Genomic DNA, 17,551 nt, shown 5'->3' with positions numbered 1-17,551 from the left:
CAGTTGTACAAGACAATGTACTACACACTATACTCCACAACACTGATATTAAGTAGGGGTGGTGAGAAATATGGAGGGTGGAAAAATGTCAAAAAAGAAATCTTGCATTTGGGTAAGAAACTGTGAAAGAAAACTTTTAATCTTGATATAGCCAAGAATACATGAACTAATAAAATTAATACAAAAACAGATATGTTTAATATTAATAACCAATTTAAATCAAATTGGAGAAACTTGAGTTATACTAAAATTAAATCTAACAAAATAAAAGTAAAGGATATTTTAGCTAAAAAATGGGGCTAGTGTGTCCTTAAAATGTGATTAGTGTAAAAGCCCAGTCAAAGCTAGAGATTATTAGAGTTCAAATTAATTTTCAATGCTAAAATAACAAAAGAAATCACAAGCATTACTGAATTCACTAGAAGGAATTTAATACTAATCCTAGCAATATGCATAACAAATAAACTTGGGCATAAAAACCAGGTGGAAAAGCTTTCTGTTTCCTAGACGGAAGTATGTTACTAGTCAATACCACTTCACTGGGAATCTTACAGTAATTTTCAGCCAGATAAAAAGATCAACTCACAGATCAGTTTGGCTTCAAACGTCTGTTTATGACTTTTTGCCAGCTAGTAAGCAAAAATATTGTAGAATCACATTAAATCAATTGCAGATGAGAGTTTGGATTCAGCAAAATTGTTAAGCTGAGAACTAGTAAGGCACTTAAGTCTTAAAGGATCTCAAATTAATCCATTAGCTGACCATAAAATTTATTCTAGTAGCAAGTAGGCTTATAAAAATATAGACCTAATTCATCTAACAGCTTTTCTGATTCTCACTTACACTGCACACCCAGATCTAAAAATATACGTATTTTCCTTACCAATGTCTAATAACTATAATCTGTAATTCCTTACAAGGCAATTAAAAGAGTAACCAGTATCGCTCTATAGATGTACCCACAATATTGTAACTCAGTATATTAAAATTCACCAAATGTAACTGAGTAGAAAACAGTAAAGGCAGGCTCCCCACCAATGCAGGAACAACAAAGAAGACACACAGGACCTAAAATCTCCAGGAAGAGGCAGTCAAGAGCCCCTCACTGGGAAGACAAGGATGGGCTCAGCATAGCAAAGGAAGCCAAGAGCAGCTAGCATAGTTGAAAGATCTCAATTCTAAAACAAGGGTCATCCAAGTAAAACAAAGTAGGATACCAGGTTGACAGGGCAGAAACTGAAAGTTCTGTACTCTTAAGCAAATAGGTCTTCAAAAGTCCAAAGTCAATGCCAGGTTACTACAGAAAACAAGTCAGTCATACAATCACAAATCAATGCTAAGTTTTACATCACAGGACACTGCCAGCTTCTAGGTAGGGGGAGATCCTTCCTAATACTAAAAGAGGCCAATCCCTCTTGTGAAGTAGACTTCATGTTTCTCGGAGATTTTCATGAATATAATTAAACAAATGCTATACATGTTATAACTCATCAACGGAAATTTGTTTGCTTTATAGGCAAGCACAATGAAAAAGACTGGAAAGGTAATTCAAAACCATTAACTCTAACATGAACAAAACAAAGTAAATAAATCTTTTCCCTTTCTTAAAATGAGTCTGTTGTTTGTATTCTTTAAAAAAAAAAAAGAAGACATATGAAGAAAAGGATTCTCAAACCTAGTCTTTTGACAATTTCTAAAAATAGGAACATTTATTTTCTTTATTCCAGCTATCTAAAATCACAGTTAAGGAGATCACAAATTTAGGCATCTTATTAGAAGAACACTGTTTCTTCTGTTGATGGCTCTCTGATTTCCCCAGCTGGCAAGACCTCCATTGCCATTCATAGACAGGCTTAAAAATAGACGTAATGCTGCAACACGGCCACAAATTATATAACTCATGCTTCTTGTCTGTTGGAAGCACATTCTATATGCACTGGGTATGGGCCTCCATTTCTGTTCTATTTTCCAGCATAGTCCTTATGTAGGGGGCAGCTTTGCTGTGTAGCGGTTCTCAAAATGTGGTCCCTGCGTAAACAGCATTAGCGTGACCTGGGAACTTATCAGGAATACAGATGTACTCAGTCAGGGACTCTGAAGGTACAGACCAGGAGTCTATATTTTAAAATCCGAATGTGGTAATCCAGATGCACACTAAAGATTGAGCACCATGACTGGGAGCAAGACCTCTGCGGACAACAGAACATCACAATAACCACTCTCCTGGCCATGAAAAAGGGTAATGTGCTCTGAAAAGTCTATGCTTTTAATTTTCAGTCCAATTCTTCCTTAATCTCACTACTCCAAACCTACATCATCTTAAAAAGGAAGTCATAAAGGTGTTACATTCTTAAGTTTTGAATTTTTGGTCTTAACTTCCCTACCTGCTATCATTTAATTTTTAAGAGCATCCCTCATTGGGAAACACGCAAAATGGAAATAAAAGGGTATATGGTGAAAGTAAATCTCCCTCCCGTCCCAGAATCTCAGTCTTTCTTCTTAGAGGCAATCGCTGCTACTAATTTCTTATATATTCTTCTAGAAATATTCAACTTACTTACAAATATACAGATGGGGCCTTTTTGTTTTTAATGAAGTAAAAACATACTGTAACATCTATCCTATGTCTTGCCCAATTTCTATATATTTACTGTAAAATATAAAAAGTACATGTTTTATGGTAAAATATGTAACAGATATGCTCAGTTTAATAAATAATTTTAAAGTCAACATCTGTGGTAACCACCACTCAGGTCAAAAAATAAAAAAAAATCAGAACATTGCCAGGACCCCAGAAGCCCTCTGTATGTGCCTCTCCAATCATCACCCTCTCTCTTCTCAGGAACTACCTGACTTTGGAATAACCTTTTCCATGCACTTCTTTTTTCTTTACTACTTACGTATGCAATTCTCGAAAAACATAGTTGATCTTTGACTATATTTGAATTTCATAAGAATAGAATCGTATGGCTTATAGCCTAACTAGCCTTTATGTCTCATATGAATAGAACTTCAAATGAACAGAATCATATAACTCATAGTCTTACATAGCCTTTATGTCCTATTTTGTTCAACTTCATGATTGCAAAATTCATCCATGTTGTTGTGCTTGGCTGTCTGACAGAGAAAGAAGAACGGGCCACATCGTAAACAGAATCTCTGAAGGGCAGTAGTAAGCGATTTTTAAAACAAACATTTTTTCTGTACTCCTATATTTTCTATAATGTGTATTACTTCTGTTAATAGAAGAGGAATTCCAATAAGAGCTACCAAGACAAATTCCTGGCTAAAACTCAGCATTACCCACATCTGTACCTTTCTGGTGTCTATTCCTTAAAAGGAGCATTCTAGTAATTTCAATGCCTAAAGAACACAGTTACTAAAGAAAACATTCAACTTTATTTAATTATGTATCAATGTAAGATCTTTTTCTTAGAGTGATGACTTTTTCTAAAGATCTCAGATTGGTTTTATATATATCACCCAATTGTTACACTATACTTCTTAAGAATCTGCGTCATGTATGTTGAAACACATTAACTAAAAGCAATCTGATTAAATGAAAGCATTATCATACAAAGCCAAACATCATAAAGCTCATATTGAAAATTTCATCTTCTGACTCAGCCGACCGCTTAAGCAAGATTTGGCTTAAAGTTTGCCTGCCCTCAAATCCAGGATACTCTAAAGAACAAAAATAAAGAGTAGAGAATTGGGACATAAATCTATATGAAAACTTTCAAGATTCATTTCAAGCACACCAGAGACATCTGAGCTCTCTCCGATTTGCTTAAATTAAAACCCTTAAGATTGTCCTAAGGAGACACTGCAAACCATCCCTTTGATAACTAAGCTATTCTGTAACAACCTCCATGAAAACTGGTGTGGAGAAATAACTGGAATGCGTGACTCACTCCCTACTTGGCACACACACAAGCCACCGTAAGACAAAACAAAGATTTAGTTGATGTAAGCATGGTGATAGGTTCCAAGCTCTTGCTTGGAACCACAGGCTTTCCAGAGTAGGAAAGGTGTGAATATGCAGAATAGCAGGGTACCGTTTACTAAACCACTCGGAAAGCAATTACAGCGATCATGTCCCTTCAGCATCTTTCATAAGTATCAACTCCTCCCATTTTTTAACATGTCATTTGGAAACCCAAGCTTTCCAGAGACCCTTATAAGGTATTATCTTTTCTTTAGATGTGTGCACCCTTTTCTTCTTCATAAGAATCAACTGTAATTATATTGTCAGAATTTCAGCATTTATAATCTGTCATGTAATGTGAATCATCTTTTAAAGTCTTCAACATGAGATTATGCTACTTCGGCTTTTCATTTTTAAAACATTCCTTGATAAAGTAGCATGACGTGGCCTGAATCCCTGGCCTCCAGCTCCACAGGGATCGGTCCAGCTCCTGGGTTGGAGGAAAGAAGCAGCCCAAAGAGCAGGACCATGGCTGAGGTGGAAGAAACTCCTGCCTTCCTCCTATCACTGTGCAATTACACAGGCACTTCTGCAGAGGAGGGGCTGGAAGGAAAAACCAGTATCAGAGGTTCCTGCAAGGCAAGGAATCGGAACAAACCACCTTTAGAAACTTTGAGATAATATTTTCAAGTCTAGATCGTTTCTAGCTATGCTCAGCATTAGTTATCATGAGATCTAAAATTACATGATCCTTTAACATATACGTGCATGAAGAAAGGCAAAGCAAGTGGTATTTTGTCATCAAAGTTCTGCAAAAAAATCTTGCTCCTGCTCCTCCTTGAAGTCTCTGTGCCTGTCTAGAATCTAACAGGTCAACAGATCAATATCTCAAAGGCATATGTGTCAACGTGCTTCAATAATATTTTTCCCTGAATAGTAACTGCAGAATCAGTATATTAAAAAGTGAAAAAAAGGAATGGGAAGATGAAGTTTCCAACTTATTTTCAAATGAAATAATCCTCCTGCCAGTAAATATCATCCCCTAAATAATATACATAAAGGATATCCCACAGGCCTTAATATAGGTTTTAGTAACCTAGAAGTATAAATGCTACAAAGGTATAATAAAATAAAATTTGAATTTCAATTAAATACTCATTTTTAAAATATTTACCAAAACATAAGCTTAAATATTCAAAATATAAAACATGGACTAAATACAAAAGAAATCTAATTTTATAAATGATATTAAGTTTCTAGCATTTATACTTCTAAAGTTATGAAAGCCTAAAACTACACTAAGAATTTTGAAAGACCCATCTTAGAAGTCACTTTCCTTAATGTTACACTTCTAGTGCTCTTCCAATGAACCTGGGTTTCACTCCAATCGCATTAGAGAGAAATGTCAATCTAAGGACCACCTTGCCCCAGATCTAACTTTTCTCTTATTTTTATTAAACAATTGCTGTAAAGAAATAAACAGGTATTAGGCAACTTTGGTACAGCAGAGTGCCCTGGATACCCAAATTTTCCATCACTCTGACAAATTCTCACCAATCTAAAATCTAATCTGTAGAGCTATATGAACAACTGAAACCTGAAAAGTGACTCTTCCCTAGTCTTCCCCCTGGTTGCTATTAACCTGCCACACAGAACAAGCTAGGAATCTTCCACTTGGTATAAAATTTCTTAAGGCTAGCCTCCGACAAAGGTAGATCACCAGAGGAAATGCAGGGTGCTCCCTGCCCTCAGAATTCCTGATGAATGTTTCTCAAAATGGACAGCAGGTGTTCATCAGGACAACGTGGGGAGGTTTAAATGCTTATTTCCGGGCTCTAGTCCAGACTTAACTGAGAAAAGTTCTGAAGTTAGGGCCCTGAAATAAGCATTTTAAAAATCTCCCCAGTGGTCCTGATCCATGCGAAAGTTTGAGAAGCACTGTCTAGCCTACCAATGGCACAACAACACTGGTTCAGGATTGAGTACCTCATTCCAACCATATTAAGGTCTTAAGACGCTTTATATCACTTGAGGGAGACTGCCACATTGGCGGCCCCCAGTCAACCAAAATTCCTGCTAATTGTGCCTTTGTGTAATTCCTTCTCATATCAACTCTCATACTGACTTGGCCATGTGACCTGCGTTAGCCACTGGGACATTAAGATACATTGGGGATTCTCTTGGAATGCTCTCTTGGAAGCCTGCAACCATGCCATAAAGAAGCTTAGGACAGACTACTGAATGATGAGAACTCGTATGGGAAGAGTCTGAAGGATGAGAAGCAATCTTGTACATCCAGCTCCAGCACAGCTCCCAGCTGAATTAAGCTACCCACGTGACCTCAGGCGTACCACAGAAGAATCACCAACTGAGCCCAGGTAACCCACAGAATTGTGAGAAATAAACCATTTTTAAGAAACTAAGTTTGGGGAAGCCATAGGTAACTACAACACTACTGGTTCAGGTTTGTTTTTTTTTTAAATTATCATGTGATATAATCTCTAAAACTGCTAGCATTAATAGCTAACATTTTACACTTACTATGCAAACTGTTCTAAGTACATCACTTGTATTAACTTATTTATGAAGTAGGCTCTATGACGTCATCTTCATTTTGCAGAGGAAAAAAAACGAAGCTTTGGAGAGGTCAAGAAATGTCTCCAAGCTCATATAATTAGTGTCAATCCATAGAATTTTCACAATCATTCCAAACATTTATACACTATAATCACCGTTGTCAGGTACAGCAGTATTTTCCCTGAGCTATTTGCCATTCTTTTATCTATATTCTTCTTTCTTCTTTTATCTATATTCTTGTTTCTTCTAATTCAGACAGATGGGTATAGACAGATCTTCTGCCTGTACTACATATCACCAGGCTCTGAAGACAGCCGAGGGTTCCTGATGCACACATCACAGTTGCTAGGTGCTGGTGCTTTGGCTGCCTAGCAACAGATGTTTCTTTATTCCAGCCAGGTGTGAAGAGCAGGTCATGACTTCCAAAGACAAAAGCCACAGTGATTTTTCAGTGCTTTGTCATTGATAGAGAACCTATAATTATAAAGGCACACAAGCCTGGAATAAATGTATTCAATCCTCCTGCTTTCACACAGTGATAGATTCAGTCTAAACCATCTACTTATTCTCTAAATGTCTTCAAGAAGGAGACATCAGACAAGACCAGATTTATCTGTTAAGAAGGACACCTTGACTCAGAGTTTGAGATGCTATAGTGCCAGGATGGTTCGTTTAGAATGTGTGCATTTTACATTATGTAAAGTATGCAACAATAAAGTTGATTGAAAAAATAAAAATTAAAAAAATTAACACTTCCCACACCAATAACTTGCAAGACAGAAGAAAAAGATTTCAGTGGCTGCTTAAAGCATTCTTAAGTCTTTGGAAAAATCTGGAGAGAGTGAACAAGATTAAATTCTAGTAATAAAACTAAGAGTTAAGAACACATGCTAAAATTTAGGCAGGACCAATTAAAATGTATACTCTTATAGCAGAGGTCTATAAACTTTTTCTGTAAAGAGTCAGATAGTATTTTAGGCTTTGCAGGTTTTACTGCAATCTGTCACGACTGCTCAACCCTGCTTTGTAGCATGAAAGCAGCCATAGGCAATACCTAAATAAATGGGCATGACTGTGTTCCAATAAAACTTGCTTATAAAACCAGGCAGCTGGCCCAGTTTAGCTCAATGCCTATAGTTTGTTGATCCCCTCATCTAGGGCTTTCAAACCAGCAGAAAACAAAGGGAAAGAGGGCAATGAAGAAAACTATCCAACAGAAGGTGGCAGGGTGGGGAAAGGGAGAAATGGGAAAAATGAAAAAACCTTAAGCAAAGGTAAAGAAAGGAACCTAAATCAGTTATCACAATAAATGGCAATGGGTTAAATTCAACTATTTTAAGATGAATAGATTAGATTGAAAAACTTAAAATTAAAAAAAATAGAAATGAAATAAATTTTAGTCATAGTGATTATAAGATACATACTAAAAGCAAAAGGCTAAAAAAATGGCAGAAAGCTATACCTCCTTTTAAGGTAAACAATAAAAATGATTACTGGGAATAAAGACACTACATAATAAGCAAAAAGATAAAATAATCACACATAACAAAGCCTCAGGATATACAGAGGAGACACAGTCCAAACCAAAAGCAGAAATGACAAATTCATAATAATAGATCATTTTAACAAGGAAGAATTTAACAAGATTTTTTCCAGAAGCTGATAATCCAACCAGACCAAAAAAAGTATACTTTTGAATAGAGGTTTGAATCAATAGCTATTTATACGTAATGAGGACAATGCAAGAAATACCTTTCTTTTCAAGCACACACTGCAGGTTTTTGGTTTTTGGTTTTTTTTTTTTTTTAATTAATCATGTGCTTAGTAACAAAGGACATCAACAAATTTCAAATAACCAATCATCATTGAGAACACATTCTCTGACAATGTTCAGACACTAAAAAAGACTCAAAGAACACATGGGCTAAAAGAAAAATTACAATGAGTACAAAGTGTAAAGGAGTGTAAGTGTAACAATGAAACAAATAGTGTCCCTGTTACCAGTTGGTAAGCTGGTGAAGGAGACAGAACATGACCATTAGGTAAAAATTAATATATAATGTACATTATATATTGTAGCTGTGTATGTTAGTTATATAATATATAACATTAAACTGTGCAAAGTGCTATAAAGGAAAAGCTGAGAATGACAAGAGAACATGTCACTTGGGGTTTCCCTGAGAAAAATGACATTTGGGGGAGTGGAGAGAGGAGAAGGGGATGCATATCCCAGGCAAAGGGAAGAGCATGAGAAAAGGCCCTGAGGAGAGTGGGAACAAAGGGTATTTAGGGAACTGAAAAGCAGGCAGTGGTGCTAGAGTGCAGGAGCAAGGGACAGAACACCTGGAACCAAGTGTACATAAATTACACCTAGGAAAAGGAGATTCCTGAAATATCACAGGATAAAACAAACAAATTAAACATCTTTAGAAATATCAAAAGCATTATTCCCATGTAACTGGAAAAGCGTTAAGGAGTCTTCTAAATTTATAATTCTCAAGAGCTTGTTTGTTATTCGTCTCTTAACTGCCATTATCTCGGCCAGAACAGCAGTCATTTCTGTAAGTCCCACCTTAAACTAAGCATTGTTCACCCAGTTAAGATGCTAGGTATTAAAATCGCCCTTTACAGTGGGGAGGGTGTAGCTCAGTGGTAGAGCACATGCTTAACATGCACAAGGTCCTGGGTTCAATCCCTGGTACTTCCATTAAATAATAAATTAAAATAGATAAATAAACCTAATTATCTCCCCCCAATAAATAAATAAATAGTACCTCAAAAAATGGTTAAAAAATACTTTTTAAAATAAAATAAAATAAAATAAAATAAAATAAAATAAAATAAAATAAAATAAAATCGCCCTTCATACCAATTATTATATAACCTGCTATCAGGAATGGCTTTCCACAAGGAATCAACTGACCTCAGTATTCATGGAATAACATAAATAATTCCAGCTGTGGACTCAAATAGCTCTGGATTTCGGGATGTTACCTATGTCTTCCAATTCTTAGATTCCACACCTATAAAGTAAATAATAAACTTGAAGATGGGGATTTATAGGGTCTAAGTGATAATCTAGACAAAGAATGGTATAATGGGATCAAATGAAGACAAACTTCCTACAAATCCCAACTCGCCACCTAAGAGCTGTGTGACCGGGCGAGTTACCTAACATATCACTGCCTAGGTTTCCTCCTCTGTGACACGGGCTTCAAATAATACCTAGCCTCGCAGTTTCAGGAATTAAATAATTCATGTAAAGTACTTATCACACCATACATATAAATTGCAGTTTAAAAAACTGTTTTTGTTTTTCTGTACTCAAGAAAATTCTTTACTGACAGTCGTATTAACAAGATTTGAGGAGACCTCCTCTGCCCTCAGTCAAGTCTTTACAACTACAATCCTATGAACTCTCATTTTCCCCTAAATGTTATTACATGTTGGAACATATTAGCAGACAAAATTTTCACTATTTCTAAATGAAATTTTTTAATAGCCTAATACGCAACTGCTTCGTTAGGACCATTCAATGTAATCCTTCCTGAAGACTGGGATTCTTTTGCAGGGACTAACAGAACTCTTGAGATTCCTTTGAAGTCAATAAATTACTGATTTCTCTTAAAGTTCCCAGAACTTACAAGTTTATAAGACATTTCCACTACCTATAATTTTGTGTTTCAAAACTGTGCACTAAGCTCCATGCAAAGTCAGGGTCTTACATGTATTTTAATATACTTGCTGCATCTGTTACAAATTCCCTTTAACTGTTTACCTTTTCAGATAGAATATAAAATAGTCACAAAACTTCAAAACTGTGACATTCTAAGCATAACTGGGCCCATTTCAAGAATTACTGAAACTGAGTTAGATTTACAATATTAAATCCAATCTCTTTATAATTAACATTGAATATTATATTAGTTTCAGGTGTACAACATAGTGATTTGACATTATGAAATGACCACAATAAGACCAGTTACCACCTGTCACCAGACAAGTTGCTCCAGCATTACTATGTTCCCTGTGTGATCATCTCCCTGACTTATTTCATAGCTATAAGTCTGTACCTCTTAATCCCTTCACCTATTTTGTCCATCCATCCCACACCCCTCCCCTCTGGCAACTACCAGTTTGATCTCTGAATCTATGAGTCTGTTTCCGTTTTGTTTGTTCATGTTTTGCTTTTTTAGATTCCACATATAAGTGAAATCATATGTAAATCTAATCTCTCTACACCAAAAATTTTCATGCCTCTTCCACAGTATCCCAGAAGCTGAATTGCTTGAAGGAAATCTAATACAAAAAAGCTTGGAACATAACCAATTCCATCAGCCCAAATTCAGGGGGGTTCCATAGCATGGAATGTGTCTTCTAGGGCTCTTGGCCCGTATGTAGCACCAAAATTACCATTCAGGGCAGAAATTAAAACTCTGAAAGAAGCTCTGAGTAAGAATAGCTCAATTTTTAAAAGTGAGGAACTTGACAAATGTGATCTTGCTGAAGATCTGGTCCTGTTTCAATTAGCATATCAAAGACCATCCTAGCATTAAATTTACTATCTGGTCAATATTCTAATAATTTGCTCCCTAATTAGTTAAAAGCAAACAGACAACCCCAAAATTGTCTATATATCCTTCTAAAAATAGAATCTAAAATTGCTTTGTAATAGCCTCCATTAAGATAGAATTAATTTTTACAGCCAAATCACAACATTGAGATATAGGACACAACTTTCTTTTATCAGAAGTTTTGATAGTTTCACAGAAAAATAGAATATCAGAGTTTAAAGGCTGAGAGGAAACTTTTTAAAACATCCTGACTCACTTTTTGAGGAAGAAACTAAAATCAGAAAGGACAATGTTATGAACAATGCAGTAAAATCATTTAATGCATAAATCTGTTATGAGAAAGGAAAATTTCCCACAAAACTTTAGGGTCCTAATACTTGAAAAGGTTAATTATGGGGCCATTACAAGTGCAAAAGCAGGTTTTCCAGATTTGGCTACCACTTCCCACCCAGTGCCAACTGTAATGGGCAATCAGAACAGGTAATGGCTGATAGGTGCTAAATCAACTCAATGTAAGTAATAACTTCATGGGCTTAAACAGACCCAGAATTTAACTAAGAAAAATAATTAAAGTACTTTGTTCCTTAAATAATGACAGGGATTTTCTTTCTTTCTCTGGATTATGGATGTTGGATTGTTAGTATTTTAAACTATTGCTTTGTTTCTAAGGAGTCATTCAACTTTATTTAAAGATTAAAAGATAATGATATTAGCAGTAGTGGTAGTACTATTAAAGCAGTAATCATAATAGTAATAATGTCTAACACTTACATAGTAAGTAACTAAGTGCTGGGCACTGTGCTTACATTTAATCATTAAAAAAATCACATCGTCATCTAACCATTAAGTGCATTTAAACCTTAGATTCCCTTGTGAAGAAGGTACATCATTCTCATTTTATAGATGAGGAAACAAGATACAAAGAGGTTAAGTAATTTATCTAACATCCCATGGCCAGTAAGTAACGGAGCCAGAATTCAAACCTACACAGCCTGATTTCAGAGTAAAAATAATCCATTTTAATCGATGGAATTAGACTAACTACATATAAACAATACTAAGGACAGCAAAACAAAACACATTGCATAATTTCAAAATTAAAAAAGAAAAATGAAAATTCACTTTGTTTTTCTTCCCTTTTAAAAACCTGAGTCCCCAAATGACAAAACATATTTCAATCTACATATGTAAAAAAGACTGCAAATATCCCAAGTATATGCTATTATTTCTCCCCGTCATATATTCCACAAACTTAAGTTCCTTTCCTAGCTCTCTCAGAAGTGAGAGGTGAACTACAGCATCCATATAGATTAAGTACAGGACTAAGAATGAAGGCCGCCTACATCCACGAGATTCTATCATTTGTGCCAAGAAATTATTGCCCACAAAGATAAAGCTGTAAATAAGTAAATGACTTCACTATCTACTTCAGGAACGTCCCAAAAGTCCATTTGTCCCAACAATAGACTATTCAAACAGTTCCCTTTTCATAATATTCCCTCAACTGGGCAAATAGCTCACTTATCAAACAGTTGCTTATTTATAAGACTTGCTTAAAATCCTTGCCTCACTGTTCCTACTAATCCTAAACCATAATATCATAAACTTTGCCAGTTTCAATCATATCACTGCATTGATAGACCCACATTAACTCTCTCAAGGTCATACCTGAAACTATGCAATATCCGCCCAGACCCTCTCCATTGTGAAGTCTGTTAAGACTCCATCAAGGTGTGAGCTCCCTACAGTAGTAAGCAATAAACTCAGTTTTGCTTGATCAACAAGCCATTCCGGCCTTCTTTGGGGGAGTCGGCAGCCAACAGAAGAGAACCTATTCTATTTCAACGGCTCTGTTAACAACTCTTTTTTTTTTTTTTAAATCTCTTCTTCTCTCACGCCTATACTAGACCACAGGTGAAATTAAATATGCCAGGAAATGGGATCATTATGGGAAAAGATAAACATAAACCAGCAATTGAAAGGGGACCAAGTGAATCTAATAATAAATTCAACAGACTTCAAACTATATTTCATTGTAGCCACAATTTAACTCTAAGCTAAGCTGGGTTAATTACACATTTCAGAACAGTCTTAAAGTATCCCTAAAATTGAGATTTAAAAAGCAAATAAAAGGGAAAAAAGCCTTGAAATGTCAAAGTTTGTGTTCTGTCATCTGATTGGATGTTACAAAAAGTTCTTTAATTAGTTCATATGTCTCTAATGTTACGTATCAAATATAAGTAGATGAAATACGTTTTAATCTTAAAGAATAGCTGACTAAAAATGATTTAAACCATGTAAACATTAGTTGTTTTGACATCACATTTCACTCAGATAATCATTTTATTAGATTTCAGTAATATTTATCTATGCAATTATCAAAGTATATAACCAGTATTTTAACTCATTTTATTTGTCTCTTTCTATGCATCATTTTTCCTTAGAAAAAAATTAAATCAGATAAAAATAAAATTGAATGTATTTAGATGCCAAAATGAATTTTTTTTTTTAAGTTGAAGCCTTTAAAAAAGAAGAACTTGTCTCATCACATTAAAATGTGTGTGGGTATATTATGTATGTGTGTGTAGGGTCCACCTCAAGGTAAGAAGAATGAGTGCAACATAAAATCTCAATTTTTTTTTCATAGATTGTCAACACCAGCAGCCATCTCAGATATGACTAGTATTACTTGCTATGTAAGTGTTACTAACCATGTGATGTTTTTGTTGCTACTGCTGTAGAGTCACATATGCAGGAGAAAGAACACAGGGAGAGCTCAGGGTTTACATCCTGGATTCCCTCCTCTAAACTGAGGGAAATGACATTTTCATATAGCCTCAGCTTGCTTATCTACAAAAGAATGATATACCCACCTACTTGCCATAATTGCTGTGATGATTAAAGAAAATAATGGATATGGTACTCAGTCTAATACCGGGCACACGGTGATTAAGTTCTTAATAAATGTTTGTTACCTATTATGCGTGTTAGTTCCCTATAATTATGGTCCTAAGGATCAATAAGATATTAAAGTCCTACCTAAATAATTAAAAGAAGTATTAATTATGCAACAAGATCTTTAAGGTTCATATCCTTTTCAACAAATAGGTCTACTTCTAGGAAACTAGCCAGAGGAAATAATTAGTGATATTGTCAGATACTTACATACAAAGATATTCTTCAAAGCTTTATTTTTAACATCAAAAAAAATGGAAACAACGTAAATCTTCAATTATATTGCATCTATCATCCAAAATGCTCCCCCAAATTTAATTAAAACAGCCTATAGACCTACATCTCAACCATGTTAATAATTACATTCATGTCAGTTATACACATACATATACACATATACAAGAGAAAAGGATTTAGAGAAAGTATCAAAATATTAACAATGATTATCTCAGGATGATAGGAAAACAGGTAACTTTTACTGTTTCATGTTTTTTTTTTTTAATTTTCCAAATTTTCTACTATATACCTGAATTACTTCAATATTTAGAAAAAATGAAATTTTAAAAAATCCATTCAACTAGGAGGTTTATAGTGTCTTGTCTTATGTTTAATTCTTTAAGACATTTTGAATTTATTTTTGTGCATGGTATGAGGGAGTGTTCTAACTTCATTGATTTACATGCTGCTGTCCAGTTTTCCCAACACTTTTCTGACATAAATTTTAGCAATGTTCTCCTAGGACAATCTACCCAGACAATAGAAATAAAAGCAAAAATAAACAAATGGGATCTAGTTAAACTTTTAGCTTTTGCACAGCAAAGGAAACCATAAGCAAAACAAAATAACCACCTACAGAATGGGAGAAAATATTTGCAAATGACGCTACTGACAAGGGCTTAATTTCCAGAATATATAAAAAGCTCATACAGCTTAATAACAACAACAACCAACCTAATCCAAAAATAGGCAGAAGACCTAAACAAGCAATTCTCCAGGTGAACACATAAAAATGGCCAACAAGCACATGAGAAAACACTCAATATCGCTAATTATCAGAGAAATGCAAATCAAAACTACAATGAGGTATTACCTCACACCAATCAGAATGGCCATCATTCAAAAGTCGACAAATGATAAAAATGCTGGAGAGGATATGGAGAAAAGGAAACCCTTCTACACTGTTGGTGGGAATTTAGTTTGGTGCAACCACTATGGAAAACTGTATGGAGATCCCTCAAAAGACTAAACAGAGTTACCATATGATCCAGCAATCCTACTCCTGGGCATATATCCAGAAGGAACTCTAATTCAAAAAGATACATGCACCCCAATGTTCATAGCAGCATTATTTACAATAGCCAGGACATAGAAACAATCTAAATGTCCAAAAACAGATGACTGGATAAAGCAGTTGTGGTATATTTATACAATGGAATACTACTCAGCCATAAAAAAGAATGAAATAATGCCATTTGCAGCACCATGGATGGACCTGGAGATCACCATTCTAAGTGAAGTAAGCCAGTAAGAGAAAGAAAAATACCATATGATACCACTCATATGTGGAATCGGGAAAGAAAGAAAGGAAAAAAAAAGACAAATGAACTTATCTACAAAACAGAAACAGACTCACAAAGACAGAAAACAAACTTATGGTTACCGGGGGGAAAGAGGGTAGGAAGGGATAAATTGGTAGCTCAAGATTTACAGATACTAACTACTATATATAAAATAGATGAACAACAAGTTTCTTCTGTACAGCACAAAGAATTATATTCGTATCTTGTAGAAACTTATAATGAAAAAGAATATAAACCAAAAAACAATCCATTCAATTATGTTCATTAGTTAGTACATTCTAGTTTTTAAAGGATGATCTTTTAAATTATACCTCATCTCATTTCCAAAAGGGTTTGAAATGGCTGACAAAATACATGGAGCAGACTAAACCAAACAGGTGAAGAAAAATAAAGTTAAGAAAGAACTTACAAACTCTCACTGTATGTATACGCACATATACACATATGTATTAGTCAAAGAACTTTGTTTCAGATACTGAGAACAAAAAGAAGTTTCTTTAATTTCTCAGGAAGGGCATATTGCTGATATGGTAGACACTGTTTTAAATTGTACATTAGGAGTTCCTTTTAAGTGAATTAAGTGCATCACAGTTATGTGGCTGGGAGAAAAGAAGGCAGATTAAAAGTCAAGGAACCAAGACCTGTAACAGGATTATCATGACCATGATCAGTAACACAGGGAACGCCTTTTTAAAATGCACAAATACAAAGACAGAGAAAAATAAATGTAGATTTAGACAGATTTTGCCCTCATGTTATATTACCTTTATTCAGGTGCCTTCAAAAAAAAAGTGAAAATATTAAAATTACACTTTTTAATTTCTACATATAAAACCTATCAAGAAAACAAACATTAACAAAATAAGCTCCTATTAGCAAAATGTATTGGCTATATTGTATTCAACACAGCACTTACCTTCACTGACAGCATGGGGCTTCACAATGCAACAAGTACAGTTAGTAAATTTAGCAGTGTTTGCTGGCCCACAAACTCCACTTGAAGGAAAAAATAACTCCATTTCCTAAAGACAGAGAGAAATGACTTCAGCACATGTAATCTCTTCTCTTGAGCTCCTAGGATATCTATGTAAGAGAAGAAGAACTAGGCAATTATTTTTTAAAGTTTCATAACATAAATCTTTCAAGCCTTCTAAAAATGACTTTTTTACAAAGACTAACTGATTAATTGAACCTTATTTTAAGTCTTAAGATCAAAAGAACATATAGAGTAGTATTAAAACAATACAATAAAATGCACCATTCTGTCCCAAGATTAAAACTGAGAAACACCGTAAATCAACTACACTTCAATAAATGTTTTAAAAAAAACTGAGAATGTCTTAATATATTTGAATATCAGAAGTAATCAATATAAAGTTCTCATTTTCCCCAAAGCATTTATTTATGAGACACAAGTCCAATTTTAAACTTGTCAATTAAAATTCAATTAAAAACTAGGGAATCTTTACAAAGCAGTTTAGCAGTCAAGAATCAGAGCTTCAGTTAGATAAAACTAACTAACTTACTACATATAGTTCTAGTATAAAGTCAAATCCCATGAACTTGTTTTATAACCAGATTCAGGTTGTGCTATTTGCTTTGCACATCGTTCGTTAAAATGACAACCCAGCACCATGAACTCGCAACAAAGATGGCCACACTAATCAGTTAATTATTTAGACAGATGCTTTTCTGCCTGTAAACTTTTATTACATTATTTCTAGTAATCTCTGTAAATCCCTCTGTCTCAAAGAACCCCACCAGTGTGTCAAGGGTCACTTCATGTACCACCTCCTCTATGAGAACTTTTCTGATGCCCTTAATCAGTACCCTGTACTCCCTCCAAAGTTGTGGTTATTTTGGCAATTGCCCTCCATGAATTATAAATTTGAAGAACTAACTTGCATAGCCTTATAGGTCCTTTAGCATCTAGAACA

General features: G+C 34.8%; 1 protein-coding gene across 7 annotated transcripts in view; it reads right to left on the bottom strand.

Annotated features, from left to right (window-relative positions):
- The window catches only part of NME7 (NME/NM23 family member 7), a 171,996-nt gene that overhangs the window by 91,423 nt on the left and 63,022 nt on the right, over window positions 1-17,551 (bottom strand). For all 7 annotated transcript variants that reach the window (XM_014556069.2, XM_032463786.1, XM_006173248.3 and 4 more), the window contains one exon: window positions 16,531-16,636. In XM_014556069.2, coding sequence (XP_014411555.1) covers window positions 16,531-16,636 — 106 coding nt within the window. The remainder of the gene's footprint in view (window positions 1-16,530; window positions 16,637-17,551) is intronic.

This window comes from Camelus ferus, chromosome 21 (assembly GCF_009834535.1).
Source record: "Camelus ferus isolate YT-003-E chromosome 21, BCGSAC_Cfer_1.0, whole genome shotgun sequence".
Taxonomy (NCBI): Eukaryota; Metazoa; Chordata; class Mammalia; order Artiodactyla; family Camelidae; genus Camelus; species Camelus ferus.
The sequence above is the reverse complement of the archived record's forward strand: the minus strand, read 5'-3'. Positions and strand labels throughout refer to the sequence as shown.